This window comes from Bidens hawaiensis, unplaced genomic scaffold, assembly GCF_021521415.1.
Source record: "Bidens hawaiensis isolate Kalapana, Puna unplaced genomic scaffold, B.hawaiensis_p1.1 tig00028866_1, whole genome shotgun sequence".
Taxonomy (NCBI): Eukaryota; Viridiplantae; Streptophyta; class Magnoliopsida; order Asterales; family Asteraceae; genus Bidens; species Bidens hawaiensis.
In genome coordinates this window covers 141,261-157,745 of record NW_027494747.1, presented here as the reverse complement: position 1 = coordinate 157,745, position 16,485 = coordinate 141,261, and the positions used below count along the sequence as shown (strand labels likewise).

General features: G+C 36.9%; 1 protein-coding gene and 1 pseudogene across 1 annotated transcript; both read right to left on the bottom strand.

The window, feature by feature from the left end:
* Window positions 1-265: 265 nt before the first annotated feature.
* Window positions 266-1,065, bottom strand: LOC143577889 (enoyl-CoA delta isomerase 1, peroxisomal pseudogene; annotated as a pseudogene).
* Window positions 1,066-13,447: 12,382 nt separating this feature from the next.
* Window positions 13,448-16,170, bottom strand: LOC143577883 (UDP-glucuronic acid decarboxylase 6-like). The gene is made up of 12 exons (XM_077061609.1): window positions 16,090-16,170; window positions 15,360-15,432; window positions 15,194-15,292; window positions 15,019-15,110; window positions 14,872-14,936; window positions 14,696-14,784; window positions 14,535-14,612; window positions 14,372-14,465; window positions 14,223-14,289; window positions 14,088-14,151; window positions 13,967-14,007; window positions 13,448-13,865 (listed from the first exon to the last, which is right to left on the bottom strand). Exons 1-12 carry the CDS (start codon window positions 16,168-16,170, stop codon window positions 13,686-13,688), a joined length of 1,023 nt encoding a protein of 340 aa, XP_076917724.1. The 3' UTR covers window positions 13,448-13,685.
* Window positions 16,171-16,485: the final 315 nt, after the last annotated feature.

The following is a 16,485-nucleotide window of genomic DNA, read 5'->3' as shown; positions in this document are numbered from 1 at the left end:
ATGAGAATTAACCACAAACCGATACGTGACTACAATTATTTTACTTAAAATAAATAAATTTAAAAATTAATAATTGTGTAATGACTGAAAGAAGATTACGTGACATTTTACCACCACATTAGGTTTTGCAAAAATAGCTACAACTGACTGGAATACCACATCTTAAAAAACATCCCTATATGCTTAGTTACCACTACATGAATAGGTAACAAGTGAAAGATAAATGACAACATTTATAACATTTTATTAAACTTATTAATTATTAATTTATTATCTTAACATAACATTATACGGTTTATACCATAAACACGTTTATCTAAAGTTTAGCGGATGCCACGTTGGCATTAGCCACATCCTCAACAGTCTCATCAAAGTCCAACGCCGGCAACAACTCACCATACAGCACCTTCCTATTACACCCGTACACGTGTCCATCCCACTTCCTCTTAACCAACGCCTCCGCCAGCTTCACCGCCGCCGTAACCGTCTCCTCAGCGCTATCATGCGCCGAGTATATTATCCCCTTCGCCACCGCCACCGCCGCCGTAACCTTCTCAGCTCTCATCACCACATCACGCAACACCGCTGGAGATCCAATCTTACACTTCAAAAGCTTCACGAACCAGTTAGGCACCACGAGGTTAATATCCATCTCACTCATGTACAAAAAACCTCTATCGTTACGCATCATGACGTAATCGTGAGCCTGCGCGAGGATAAATCCACCAGCGGAGGCGTGGCCGGTGACCGCAGCGATTGTAGGCATCGGGAGGGAGATTAGGTCGCGGATGAGTGAGCGGAGTTTGGAGGACATGAGGATGCTGCGATGTGGATCGGATTTGGACCACGCGAGGTCGTAGCCGTTGGAGAAGAATTTGCCGTGTGCGGTGGTAATGAGCGCCGAGGCGGATTTGGAGTTGGATTCGCATTCGGATCGGATGCGGTGGAGGGCGGACGAGAGGGAGTCCAGGAGAGTGGGGTTTAGCCGGTGCTCGTCGTTACCGGTTAAGGTAAGTATGTAAATGTTACCGCGTTTTTCTAATGTGCACATTTTTTTTTACTGATGGGTTGTTTGAGAGTGGAAGTGTGAGAGTGCAACGGTTTAAATACAAAAATAAATAGGAATAAAAGAAAATAAAAAGAAAGGGAAAAAATATTGCATCGACAACTCGACAAGTCAATGGTTATTGGCTCATAATTTAATAACCTATCATGGGGTGTATTGACTATAAAGGAAATTTAGTTAGTTATGATAAAAAACCTTTAGTAATGTATTGAGTTTTTATCAAAGCGATAAGTTGAGTGTTTAAAGAAGAGTTTGCAAGTTAGTTAAAAGTGTTAGTGTCGTTGTTATGTAAACAATGGGGTTTTTTTTAACAAAATTGTTAATTCTAATGGCGGCCCAACCCTTTTGTGGGCCTAAAGCAATAAAAAAGTTTAAGGCCCTTAATGTGAGTCAAAGAAATGAAATCATAGAGCTTACAATTTTTATTTTTAATATTGTACAACAGTTGTCTTGTTTCATATATATATATGAAAATATAATATTTCTAATTTTGTTTTTTAATAAGAGAGTTTGATTTATGTATCTACTACAAATCAAATGAATATATATACACTTCATTTTATTTTAAATTTACCAAATTATAAAAGTTAGAACTTTTGTTCCAAAAAAATGCATTTTGATTTATACATAACACAAATTCAAGCTATACAGAAGAATTAGAAATAAAATTAATTTAAAAACGACTATGAAACAACAAAAACTGAAAAGAAAAAAAAAACCTTGCTGAGAATCGATCTTGCGTGGAATAAAAATCCATATGCATGGACATAAACCACTACGCCGGCATCCCTTTTTTCTTTATCAGTATATATTTAGTATCGAATTCTGTAAGTATATAAATACCTAAAATTATGAAATAGAGGCCTTATTTTTTGGCGGGCCTCAAGCCCTAGCTTAACCCAATACAACTGTTGGGCCGGCCCTGGTTAATTCGTGCGTCGCGGTTTAATTAGAAATTAAATAAAAGAAAAACAAAGACAAAAAATGTGATTGGTGTTTGGGGGTGGATACACCATTTCCTTGTTAAGAGACTCGTTACTATGTTAATCTAGCCTCCACAATGCCCTTGCCTTCACAAGTTGACGCAGTGTAACCGGTGTGATTTTGTAGAGAAGAGTCGTTAGTGATACATTGAATAAAGTAGTATACTTTCTCAATTTTCCCAATGTGTAGCCAAATGATTCAACTATTTTTTTTAGAAATACCATAACTTATTGTTGACTTTATTAGTGAATAAATAATATATTTATTCTATTTGTTTCTAGGTGGTTATAACGCGTCCGTACAAACTATTATTGAAAGTCAAAATGATAATGTACCAAACACATCATGCAGGTAAAAAATCAAAAGTAATAACTTGCGGAAAGAATATCTTCTGTGAGACGCCACATGCTATCACGGAAGACACATAATGTGCTTGAAATAGTCAAATAATTATTAACTAAAAATAAGCTAATCTAGACACTAAGTAATAATTCTAGACTCTTAAACTTAACTTAAACTACTAACCGGCAAGTGTACCAGTCGACTTAGTACAGCTAAGTAAGTCCGGATATCGAACCCAAGAGACTCTATAAATTACGTATACTAGCTAATTAGACTCAACTACAAGACGTGACTATTTAATAATAATGTTTGAAGGGGGGTTTTAAACTAATTATTAATTAACTAAACCTAACCCTAATTAAATAAAATATAATAAACTATTAAAACACCTAGATTAACTCAGATGATGAAAATAACTACTTAGGCCGGAATCCCCAAAGTTACGGTTATTAATTTAAATGGAAAAACGCAAGTTATGGAACCGGGATCATAAAATAGACCCTTGACAGAAAACCCGAACAGGACCCTTGAACTTCAAGAAGACGCCTATGGATTTCTAACAAGTTTTAAGACTCGCCAGTTTTATATTAAACTTCCTTACGGTTATTTAATCGCTTTTGTCTAAGTACCTTTATTAAGAAAACCTACCTTATAGCGTGGAATTCAAAAGATAGCAAAACAAACTCAATTAATTTAATAGACTAAGCTGACAATCAAACCTAGATGGACTCCTTACGAAGAACTAAATCTAGCAATTCCGACAAGCAAAGATCTATCAATAGCTTATCACTTTACAGCTTTTTAGACTAGCAGCTCACTTTTATTTGTTTAATTGATTTTATTGTTTCTATAATTTTAATCGATATTAATCACAAACTAGTCAAGAACACAAATTAAATGACCTAACAAAACCCTATCCTATGAAACAATCAACAAGGGCAATGTGAAACAATAAATTCAAGTAAACAAAACCAAACAATCATACGCATCAACTAAATCAAACTCAACCGTTTACTTAGAACATAATATCCATAACGAAACGAAAATCCAAACAAATATCAAACCGAACAATGATTCATCACGACCTAGGCAGTCTATGGAATTTAGCCTAGCATATTAAAATCTAAATCAAACAAAACAAATAATAACGAAAACATGGTGAGAATATAAGAAACGGGGAATCGAAGATGATAAAACCCGTAAACTCGAACGTGAACGTGTATCTCTTCACCGGATGTTCTCTCGCCTTCAACATCACCAACAAACGCGAAAGATGGCTCCAAAATCTCTCCAAAATCGGCCAAGGGTTTCAGGTTATGTTAGGTTTAAGTTAAAGGTGTTTAAATAGCGAAAACAAGGCCCGACATTAAGCGAAAACGAAATTAATTAAGCCCAGTATTGCCTAGGCGCCGCGCTAAGGGCATTTGGCCTTCCCCCTTCGCGCGGCGCGGCGTGCTTCTCCATGGGGGCCGGTCAGATCGGCCCGGTCTGACCGGTTCTCTGTTCTGGTCCTTCCTGACGCGTTCCGGATCTCCGTTTTGGCTCGTTTTAACTCGTTTTTCGCCCTTTTTAATCACGATCAAATCCCGGAACCTACGAAACATAGAAATGTTAGTAGTATACAAATCTCGACTAAAAACGAACAAAAACTATTAAAATATTAATTATAAATGAACAAGGGAAACATATATTAAAAGTGTTTAAATAGCGAAAACAAGGCCCGTCATTAAGCGAAAACGAAATTAATTAAGCCCAGTATTGCCTAGGCGCCGCGCTAAGGGAATTTGGCCTTCCCCCTTCGCGCAGCGCGGCGTGCTTCTCCATGGGACCGGCCCGGTCTGACCGGTTCTCTGTTCTAGTTCTTCCTGACGCGTTCCGGATCTCCGTTTTGGCTCGTTTTTCGCCATTTTTAATCACGATCAAATCCCGGAACCTACGAAACATAGAAATGTTAGTAGTATACAAATCTCGACTAAAAACGAACAAAAACTATTAAAATATTAATTAAAAATGAACAAGGGAAACATATATATTTAGCATTATATCAACACACTCATAACTATGTGAAATAACAAAGCACAGCGGAAGTACCACCATAGGTAGGACACGTGGTGAGGTACCACCGCGCAGTAACCTGACAATTATATGGATGCACGATAGACCAACAGGAATGGGCCAACGCAGTACTTGCCCAACCCTTCTCCCCTCTTCGGCTATAAATACAAGATGGACCAACATTGTCCAACCAATCAGGAAAGATCATCATGCTTAACCATGAGAATAGAAGCTTCCATTGAGTAGGATAGTTGGCCCAACTCTTCTCCCCTCTTCTGCTATAAATACAAGATGAGGTCTAACGGTAAAAGGATCTGATTCTATAATCTCTAACTCTCTAAATATATTCGGATCACTTACCATACTGGTTCTTACGCTGGATGGTGGTTACGAGAAGACCCCCATATTCCCCTTGTCGTAACGAGCTCACGGTGTTTGGTTTGCAGCTGCATGGTCTGCCTTATCCACAATCATACAATCGGTAAAGTAGTGAGTTGAACTCATAAGTTCGGTCTTATCAATAAATCTACCCCTGTGTGAGATATTATTTTTAACCATATCAGGTTAGACTTAGTGTTTCTTTATTGTTGTCATCTGTATCGGCTAGAGCTAGAAAATCAAAATCAAATGTTATGACTTATGAGTTCCCGCGGACCTCCACCGTTGACACCTCAGTCGTCCAACCGCACAGGACCCAACTTAGATGGGCCCTGGAAGGAAGTTTGAGACAGAGAAGATATATCGAAGTAGAACACCCTCAGCAAGACGCATCGTTCCATTTCGCGGAAGCACGCAACGAAGGTCAGAAAAACCCATTCGCAACAGATAGGAAGAAGACCCGGTGATGTAGCAAAAGAGGGAACAAGAAAGAGTTAGTAGAGAATACGAAAGGAAGGTGGAACAACATGCGAGAAAATTGGCAAAGGGAATAACCCCGCGAGCCATTGTCTTATCGAGAAATGACGCGGAATCATCTGATGACGAGAGACATGCTCGCCGCCGTGAACGCGAAAGACTTGAAAGCCACAAAGACCAACAGAAGAAATAAGGCAGGAGCCAAGAAAGGTCTTCTAACTTAAGTCGAGTGGCTAAGTCAAGAAACACACGCGGGAAAATCCTGGAACAAAGAAGTGGAAGCGATGGGGAAAGCCCTAGACCGAGAGACCATACGCGAGGGAAAAAACATCTAAACTATTATCCCGACGTGGTTGTGGATTTCTCAAAACCGTATAGGCCAAAAGCTTTTGCAAGAAAATCAAAGTTCGTATAAAAGATAACAGAGGCTCCGCTGCCTTCTAACTCAAAACTACCTTCTGCGGTAAGAAAGTATGATGGAATGACCGACCCAAGTGATCAACTGCAAAGTTTCATATCAACTGGAGGGGTGGCCGAATAGACATTGCCCGTATGGTGTCATATGTTCGTCCTCATCCTCCATGGCGCGACCAGGGAATGGTTTGAAAGACTCCAAGAAGGCCAAATCATGAGCTTCGAGGATCTAGTAGCTAAATTCTCCTTACATTTCAGTCAACAGAGAAGGCACACCCGCGATCCCGCCAACATACTGACCGTGTTCCGCTAAGATAATGAATTCATCGAGGATTTTATTACGTGTTTCAACACGGAATGCCTCAAAATAAGAGGGGTGGGCGAGGACATGATGAGAGCTGGTTTCCGCCAAGAAGTATGGAGTCAAAATTATTACAAAGAGAAACGACACCAGTTCTTTTAGAATAAATTATTGTAAGAAGAGCGTTTCTCAAAGGCTATATGTCTTTAGTCATTTTGAAAACATTAGCTGACTTGCATCGGAAGATGGCGTTTTTTCTTTTCTTTCAAATATACCAACATGTCGTGAGAATTACATCATAAAGCATCTTGTTTTTCTTATGTCTAAATTGCATATTTTGTGAAGATTAAGAAGGTCCTGGGCCACGAAGGCAAATATGGGAGGAAGAATGCGACACCTATTGCTAACAACTAACTGAGGCAAAGTAGTAAGTGGTGGAAAGGTGATTGCTAGTCTCTTCATATTCTCCCCAAGACAACAAATCGGTGAACCTATGTCCACATTTCTTTTAGTAATCCTAACCCGTGTCGGGAGTCTATCCACAAAGACACATATAACTAAATTATTTAAAAACACTAATTACATATTTAAAAAATAAAAGAAGAGTGACGTTCATTCATTATTTAGCATATATATAACATTCCTCAAGCTCATAACATCCTTATTATTGTATTTATAATGATTACTTTTGATCTCTCTATTTGAGTAATTGACATCAAATCTCCCTAGCTTGTATCTTATTTAACACGAAATAATAATCAAGTTTATTATGCAAAGGGTTAGGATGTAATCAAGCGTAATTGGTTTTCTTCTAATCGACGTATCGATTGGAGGCACCGGTTCAGTTTGTATGAGTCGGGATGATATCAAACAGATTGGCGTGATCGGTAATTGTAATAAAAAGTTCAGTTTGCGTAATTGATCTTCTAGTTCTTTTCACATTTAATCAGTTCTGACTCTGATTACCAACAATTTCTAATGATATGGAAGTTTGATTCTGCATTTTTCGGTTGCAAAGTGTAATACTAGATATGGCTTTAAATAGCCGATAAGCACAAAAGAAAGAAAATCATACGTAAGCGAAATGACAAACTCTTAAAGACTCTGGCTCCATCATCAAACTTCAAAGCTGATCCATATTCATTATAAATAAACAAACAGCTACTTATTAGAACCCAAGACTGGATTGTAAACTTGGTGCAATACCAACTTGAAGGACCCAAATGGTTAATGCGAAAAGTACAAGGGTGGTACGGAAGATCTCAAGGGGCGGTTTGGTAGAGATCCAAAGTTCATGGACCAGGTTGAATACCTTGATGTCATAGTTATATTTTATTTATTATTAAATAAATTAGAAGTGTAGTCTAATTATGTTTCCTAGTTTGAGTAGGATTAGAATTGTAGGTGTTATATAAACCCATCATAAGTTTCTTTTGTTTAGACTAGAAAGAGTAGAAAGAGAGAAATTATTTTGTTCTTGTTTCTTATTAATGAAAAGAGTCGCATAAACGTTTTATGCAAAATCGTGTTTGGTGTTCGTGATTCACTTGTCTAAGGTTTAACAAGTGGTATCAAAGCCTAACGATCCAGACTTGTGTTTCGATCGGCGGCAAGTCTTGATTGTGGTAGAAGTTTTAATCAAAGACATAAGAGGCCAAGAAACCGATTGAGGTTAAGATACGGTTCAAGATCCGTAGGTCGTATCCTAAAGCGAGTAAAGCTCCGTAACCTTGGTTTGTTTGATAGTTGGTGAGAAGTAATATTGCGGCCATCCATTGGAATATATATTTTTATAGTTGTCTTTTGTTGTGAGTTTGGGAATTCTATTAGTTGGTGCGTCACCAATAAAGAGGCAAGAGGTTTTATTATTTTGGTTCCTTTTGTCGTCTTGTGAGATAATAATTGCTGCCACCATTATTTCCTAAACAAATTCGTGTGTAATTTTGAGGGATTCAAAGTGCGGTTAGCAATTGCAAGACAGACGTAAGAAAGTAAAATTTCAGGTGTATCTGATCGTAGTGAGTTTCTAATCGCAAGAAGAAGAAAAAAATACGATCGCAATATAAAATTTGTCCAGGATTTCGTAACCAAAACAATCTTGTCATGGCAGAGTTACAAGTTGTAGGAGGAATCAAGAAGTTGAACCAGAGTAACTATAAACAATGGTCGACATGCATCAAGTCGTATCTTCAGGGTCAAGATCTTTGGCAGGTAACGAACGGTACCGAGACGAGACAACCTGCAAACGATATTAATGGTAGTATCGGGAAGTGGCAGGTGAAAGCGGGTCGGGCGATGTTTATCATCAAGACAACGGTAGATGATGATATTCTTGATCACATTCAAGATCTCGAATACCCAAAGCAAGCGTGGGACACGCTTGAGACCTTATTCACGAAAAAGAACGATGCTCGATTGCAACTAGTCGAAGGTGAGTTGACAATTTCTCAAGGAGATCTTCCAATTTCTCAATATTTTCGTATAGTTAAGAATCTGTGTCGCGAGATTGGAGAACTCGATCCACAATCTCGGGTTAGCGATGCTCGTATGAAGCGGATACTCATTCATGGTTTAAGGCCAGAGTATCGTAGCTTCGTTACCGCTATTCAAGGGTGGGCGACCCAACCGAGTATAACCGAATTCGAGAATATTCTTGCTGGACAAGAAGCCTTGGCAAAACAGTTAGCATGTGTGTCAATTAAAACCGAGAGCGAAGCCTTGTATGTCGGAAGGAAGGAGAAGCACCAATTCAACAAAAATAAGAAGCGTTATGGCGAAAAAGAAAAGAGTAAATATCGGGAGAACAAGAAACGTGACCAACCCAAGAAGAGAGAATGGAACCGAAAGGGTCGAGATGACAACTCTGAAGAAGATTCATCGGACGAAGAGAACCGAGACAAGGAATCAAGGTATCAACCAAAACAGTTTCCTTTTAGGTGTCATAAATGTGGACAAAAAGGGCATATGGCAAAATACTGTCGAGAGCCTAAGGAGGAAGGTAATGCAGCTTTTGTTCGAGAAGAAGAACCGTGGGACGTGGAGGCTAATATGGCCGAGGTTCAAGGAAAATACACAGTTGATACCGAATTCAAACCGAATCTGGTAGATGAATGGTTTGAAGAAGACTCTTGTTGATGGACAAGTCAGGAAGTAGTGCCATAGTCGAATCCGTTAAAGGTAACCATGGAATCATCTATTGTTATTTTGAATCTAAATGATGAGGAAGTCGTGGTTGAAGAAGAAAATACGGTTGATCAAGACGTAACCGTGACGATAACCGAACAAGACGAGAGAGAAACCGTGTTGAATGAAGTGCACGAGGAGGTAGTTCTGTCTCATGTTATGGGTTGTCATGGTGGAATAGAAAACATTAAAAATCAACAAACCAACAAAGTTGACGTTGGAGTTTGCATGAGCTTCATGCAAAGTTCGGGTGATCCGAATGAACACTCGAATAAACAGGTGAATGAAGAAGTTGAGTTAGAGAGGGAGCACGCATCAAGTGAAGATGCAAGAATTGCTTTAAGTACCATGATGGTTGGTTATGGAGTTGAGAAAGCAAAAGTTGGTTCCTATCTGAAAACGGGTGATGCAGTTCTAAATAATGGTAATCTCGAAACTAGCTCAATTGATAAGAGGAAAAAGAAACCTGAATGTAGGGTTATGAATTCGAATCCAAGAATCAAGCTCAAAGAGGTGAGAGCGTTACAAGGTATAAAGGATTTTGGAGGAACAATGGAAGTTGGCATTGAGAGGGAGTGTAAAACTTGGTGCAATACCAACTTGAAGGACCCAAATGGTTAATGCGAAAAGTACAAGGGTGATACGGAAGATCTCAAGGGGCGGTTTGGTGGAGATCCAAAGTTCAGGGACCAGGTTGAATAACTTGATGTCATAGTTATATTTTATTTATTATTAAATAAATTAGAAGTGTAGTCTAATTATGTTTCCTAGTTTGAGTAGGATTAGAATTGTGGGTGTTATATAAACCCTTCATAAGTTTCTTTTGTTTAGACTAGAAAGAGTAGAAAGAGAGAGTATTTTGTTCTTGTTTCTTATTAATGAAAAGAGTCGCATAAACGTTTTATGCAAAATCATGTTTGGTGTTCTTGATTCACTTGTCTAAGGTTTAACATGAATGTCCTCAAACAGGATGTATAATGGAGCATTTGGCATCTGGTGAGTTCCGCAGAAAGTAAGCTTTCACATCTGGAACAAGCTTCATGGATTCACTCCACGTCTTAATTGTGCAGCCTTCAAACGAGTTTCCAGCATAAAACAAACTAAAATCCAGCTTCAAACACTTCAAATCCTGGAAAGGCGAACGTCGCCACATCAAAGAAACCGGAAACAATGAGAGTAGATTAACAATAGACCAGAAAACCGTAAGCGATTTCACATTAGAAAAGGCATTAAACATATCCACCACATTATTGAATAATATCCTCTCTTAACCCTGGCGGCAATGACCATTGTAATCAAGAACTGCGGTTTTAAGAATAGGAAGACCGCCCTGAGGTGTCATTAGCAATGGAAAGTGAGCCCCTCGGTATTCAAAATATTGAAGTTTTGGAGTGGTGAGTTCATAGCGGTTGATGTGACTGTTGTTAGAGATGGTTAACTCTGAAAGTCGCAGAGCGTGTATATCCAAAACAATGCCATTTGTTTTAAGAGGACAATTGACCATAGTTAACTTGTCTAGTGCCAGAAACCGTGAGAATAACTCACGAACCGTAATAATCACCCTTTCGAGGTCTAAATTAGTGACATTCTTGAATAAACCCGTTCTTCGTTCCAAAAACAAGCAGCCCATATCGCTTTTACTACTTGCTAATTTCAAATTTGTTACTGAATCCGACGATGCATGCAACCAAAACGGCCAATTACCGCAGCATTTTCCATCCTGTGTGATGTCCATCTCCAGTTCTTTGACGCCATGCAAAAGCGCTTAATCAAGAACTTTTGTTAAAATCTTGGATTTGCATGTTCCACCGCGTTTGAAAGACAACTTGTCCAACTTCATCGGCTCACGAAGAGATAAAACATTATAGACGAACCTATCGAAAGCATAGAGTTGATGAAAACCAATATAGGAATTGAACCTGAGCACTGGAATACTTGTCCATGAACAACCACCCCGTGATTTTGATAGCATCAATGTTTGAATGGCATATTTGGTTTCAACAGAAGAAAGAATTCTTAGCTGTAGGGATTCTAGCTAATCTGTAAACCTTGTTTCGTTTTCTTCTTCTTCTTCAAGTAACCTATTCATGGCAAAGAAAATGGCGTTTTTTTTTCTAGGGTTAAGAAACGAGGAGCTTAGTAGGGTTTTCAAATGATGCATATTAGGGCAGTCAAATAATTTTGAAAACATTTTGGGCTGAAGGCGAAAAATTTGGGCTTTGAATTAGTTAGTAATTGAGTTTAAACATTAAAAATATATGATTTTTTTTTCAAAAATATACCTATAATTTAATAAAAAAAGTAAAAAAGTCAAGCCTATAGGGATGTCGGGTCGGGGTCGGTCTTGATGCAGATTAGTGGTGGTAGTTTTTAATGGATGATGGTGGGCTTTAGAAAATCCATGTGCTAGACTAGCTAATTATACATTTTTTAACGGCCCGGGTAATTATACTAGATTAGGATTCTAGGATTAGGCTGTGGCGGACTCAAGAGTTTTCTTTTTAAAGGGAGGACGACCAGGGTGTTTATTTAAATTTTTTATGGGGTGAAATGGATTTTCGCCACTAAGATTGATTTTTTTCTCTTTTTAACGGGTATAGTTTCCCCTCATATCATCCATGTGGGTACGCTACCGAGTGAAAGAGTGATGGGACGCCAAGAGGTGACCACATCAGCTGGTCACCTAGATTGGCTAACTAGGGGGGCACTAGATGTAACACCCCGACCAAAGACGGAACATGCCGGTGCGTAACGTATTGATTGGACAGTAGCTCAAAAGACACTTATTAACAGCTATATCTAATGTCAAAACTGAAATATTGCTAAAAGCAATATTCTAACGATTTTGAAAAGGATTTTGATGAAATAAAATTATGGACTTTTTTGGATACGATTATATAACATTTATTAGCATATATCATCAAAAATCCTTGGGTCCTTTGAACAAAAAAATAATGATTCAAAACAGAAAAATAAATATGTAAGAACGTTTCAAGTGTGACCTTCGTGTAATCGATCATCTCCTTGTGTTCCTTGTCTCATCCACCCTACACACCATGGTGTATGGATTATGTGGATTCCTAGACATGATTGCGTTATGGTAATATGACCATATTTTTAACTAGTATGAACAAGAATTTAAAATAAATAAAAATAAGATGAAGAAGACTTGAATAATTAAAACCCTGTCTTTGAAATGGAAAAAAAAAATAATCTCTTGAACTTGTCAAAAAGTGGTGCAAGAATGAAAGGGGTGGGAGTGAGTTCTTATTTATACTAAAATAATGAGGTTATTCTTTAAAATGTTTTAATGATAAAATTAATTAGGAGAGTGATTTGGGGGAGGAGGTTGGACCAAAATTTGAATAGTGTATGAATATATTTTTCATCTTTTAAAAATAAATTTGATAAAAATAAATGTAACCTAACTAGATTAAAATAATTTACTTTGGTTATGCATCAATAATGTTATTTATTTAATACTTGAATAGAGAGAAAAAATCATGAGTGTTATAATTTTTATTTATATACATATTAGTAATGATTAATATTGTTAAATAACTTTAGGAAAGAAAACTATTATGTATGAAATATGTAACATATGGTTATATGTATAATTAACTGAATCACATTGAAAATTTTAAATGAGTCGGGTTTTCGGGTCCGAAAATTGACGAATGTTACACAAGAGGCTATCACATGGTCAATTAACGCCCTCAATGCCACACCGCTTCAAATTAAGGGGGTGCCAAAGGGGCTTTTTTTCTCCTTCGTTAGCGTGTGTCAGGGTCCAAGAGTGCTATAAATCAGGCGGGGTCCACCTCTAATGCATCAATCAAACTTTTTTTCTTTTTTTTTTCGCCTTTTATTTTCTAGTTACTCAACAACACAGTTAAATGGCTTCATACCTATGTGGTGTTGACGTGACATTTTAAGTAGAGATTTCTAGTTAGCCTAATGGATCAATCAACCAATTTGTTATTAGCTTATTATTGTTTACAAATTACAGTGATAAAATTTGATTTTGCTTTTTGAGTAATTGACATAAAATCTACCTAGGATCTTATTTAACTTGTAATTAAAATAACATGATTTCTTTGGGTCTCACTGGCCTGGCAAACAAACGACTATGTATAATCGAGTCACTCAAAATTTACATTTCGGTTTATAATCCTTATGTAGTTACTAATAACGGGTTCATATTTTTCTCAACTTACCCTTTGAGATTGCAGAATAATAACACGTTAGTGTCTAGATCCAATGATCCATCTTTTGTGAAACTTGTGTAAAGTTTGAAGTTTTGATATCATCAATAGCTTGTTCAGAGTGGTTGATAAGTATGTTTAGTTTGTAGTCTTAATGTGTCAAGTGAGTTGATGTTTCATTGAAGCATAATATATAATGAGCAGTTTATTCCCAAATAGATATTGAATAGAAACTCAAAACATCAATGATCAAACTGCAAAATGAAACTGTCCAGAGCTCTTATTTGGCAATTCCAAGCCTTTGTCGGAAGTCATTTTCCATAAACGGAAGGCCATCACGCAACTTGACTTTCGGTTCCCAGCCTAGCAGCTCGTTTGCCTTAGTGATCACTGGTTTTCTCTGGTGTGGATCATCAGGCGTGTTATCTACATGTCGGATTTCCACTTTGGGGTTAATTAACTGCATACATAAATAAACCAACCCATATCAGTTAATTACATCTATAATGTTGTAACTTTTACCGGATATATTTGGAAAAGAAAAATGTGCAGTAAACTAACTTCTTTCACAGTCTCAGCAAGTTCAATCATGGTGAATTCACCTATAAGCATAAAAAGGGTCATTAATATGATAGAAATAAAATATGAATACATATTATTATATAAAGCTAATGTTCCGAACCTGGATTTCCAATGTTGACTGGCCCTGTATTGCTTCCTTCCATAAGTCGAATAAGACCGTCAACCTGGTAAATAAGAACAGAAGTTAAAACACAGAATCCGTTTACATACAAACGCGTCAAATGATCATACTTACCATGTCAGAGACATAACAGAAGCTCCTGGTCCGAGTTCCAGGCGATTGAATAGTTAACGGCTCATTTCTGCATTTAAGTATGATACACAATTAGTGACACAGTAATTTGTAAGAAAATTGTTATAGTGTGTGACACGTTATGACGTTACCGGATTGCTTGAGCTATGAAATTGCTGACAACGCGACCATCATCGATGTTCATTCTGGGACCATATGTATTGAATATCCTAGCAATCCTTATTTCTGTTACAACAAATATATCAATGTATGATATTTGTTACATATATAACACAAGGATGAGCAAATGTTAACCTATTCCATGTTGCCTATGATAATCAAACATTAAAGTCTCGGCTACTCGTTTTCCCTCATCATAACAACTCCTAACTCCTGCAATACAACAACAAATCATTACACATTAGCCATTCAGTAAGAATACATTTCATCGTATTGTTGCAAATATATTTATTTACCAATGGGGTTAACATTTCCCCAATAGCTCTCATCTTGAGGATGCACAAGAGGATCTCCATAAACCTCTGAAGTTGATGTCAACAATATCCTGTAAACCTAGCAATAATAATTAAATCTCGGTCCGGAATATGAAAAGATCATAAAAATATATTTATATATGAAGAAAGTTCCGGACCTAGCTCCGACTCGCTTAGCAAGTCCCAACATGTTCAAGGTTCCAATCACATTGGTCTTGATTGTCTATTGAAATTTGTACACACCCATAAATCAGAATCAATACATAAGTAATTAAGCATAAATAATTTTAGTCATTAAGGGATACCTTTACAGCATTGTATTTGTAAAATATTGGGGAAGCTGGACATGCTAGATGGTATATTTGATCAACTTCAACCAACAATGGTTGTGTGACATCTATAGTATAAAAGATAATATGGCTTAATAGTTATAATACAGTTAATTTGAGCAAACTAATCTTGCATGACTATAACACATACCATGGCGAATAAGCTCAAATCTTGGGTGACTGGACCATTGTCTAAGGTTATCCTTTGAACCGGTAAAGTAATTATCCACAACGATCACCTGAATCGAATCTGTTAGTACGAAAAACGACTATATAGAAAAATGTGTTTGAAGAAATAGGTACCTCATTTTTTTCACTTTGCATCAATCTATCCACTAGATGAGAGCCAATGAAACCAGCTCCTCCAGTCACTAATATTCTCATATTAGCCTGAAAATGTTAGCATATAAAATTGTTCATAATTTCCATTTTCATTGAATAATCAAAAATATCATCCCCAAGTTGATAGTAAAAGAACAAAAGTTTGGCAAACTTTTCGGCCGGAAGCTCATTTATGTTTGTCCGTTTGATAAATGAATGGGCATGAACAATGAATTTCGTTCGATTAACTAAATGATCAACGAACATGTTTATTTGTTTTCATTAATGTTCGTTAGTTTATGTTTGTTGATTAAAGATGTTTAGTAATTTTAAAAGATTTTTCAAATCTTAAAATTATAATTATAAATTAGCAAAAATATACATGAGTATTATGCGATTAACTTGTATCTAAAATTAAGAGATGAATATGAAGGTCAAAAAAACACTAACACAAACTTGGTAGCCAGACCAAACCGTTCACAATGACCATATATTCTCGGTTAGTAAAATCAAATAAAACATGCTTGTGTTGATATTCGTTCTTTCATTTGTGTTCGTGAACCGTTCACGACCATGTTCATTTTGCTTAATCAACGAAAATGAGCAAGAAATTTCATTCAGTTAATTGTCATTGAACCATACATTTGTCCGATAAAAACTTAACAAATGAAAATGAACAAGGTATTGTCAGGTTCGTTTACACCCCTACTGCAAGCAAGATTATACCTGGAAAAACTTGGCATTGCGTAACGGAGATGGATTTGGTGGTGGTTTCGTGGTAGTATAGCAATTTTGATTTGAAGCCATAATATATAGCCGATCAGATTGACATTGAATATAACAAATGCATCACATTAAGCTTCGGTACCAACAGGAAAGAATGAATCTTCAAAATCTTGGAAAGTAGAAGACAATCATGTAACCAAATTAGTTGCACTGATGTTTTTCAGATCTGAATATGATGAATCATTACTAAAAGAAAAATATGTAATTATAAAATGAGTATAAATTTGAATTGAAGGGGAAAAAAATGAAATTGTACCTACGTGCATGCATTTGTAGACAGATCTAGTGACGAGGAAAGTGGGCCCATTGTAGTAAATGTAAAAGCAAACGTTGGTT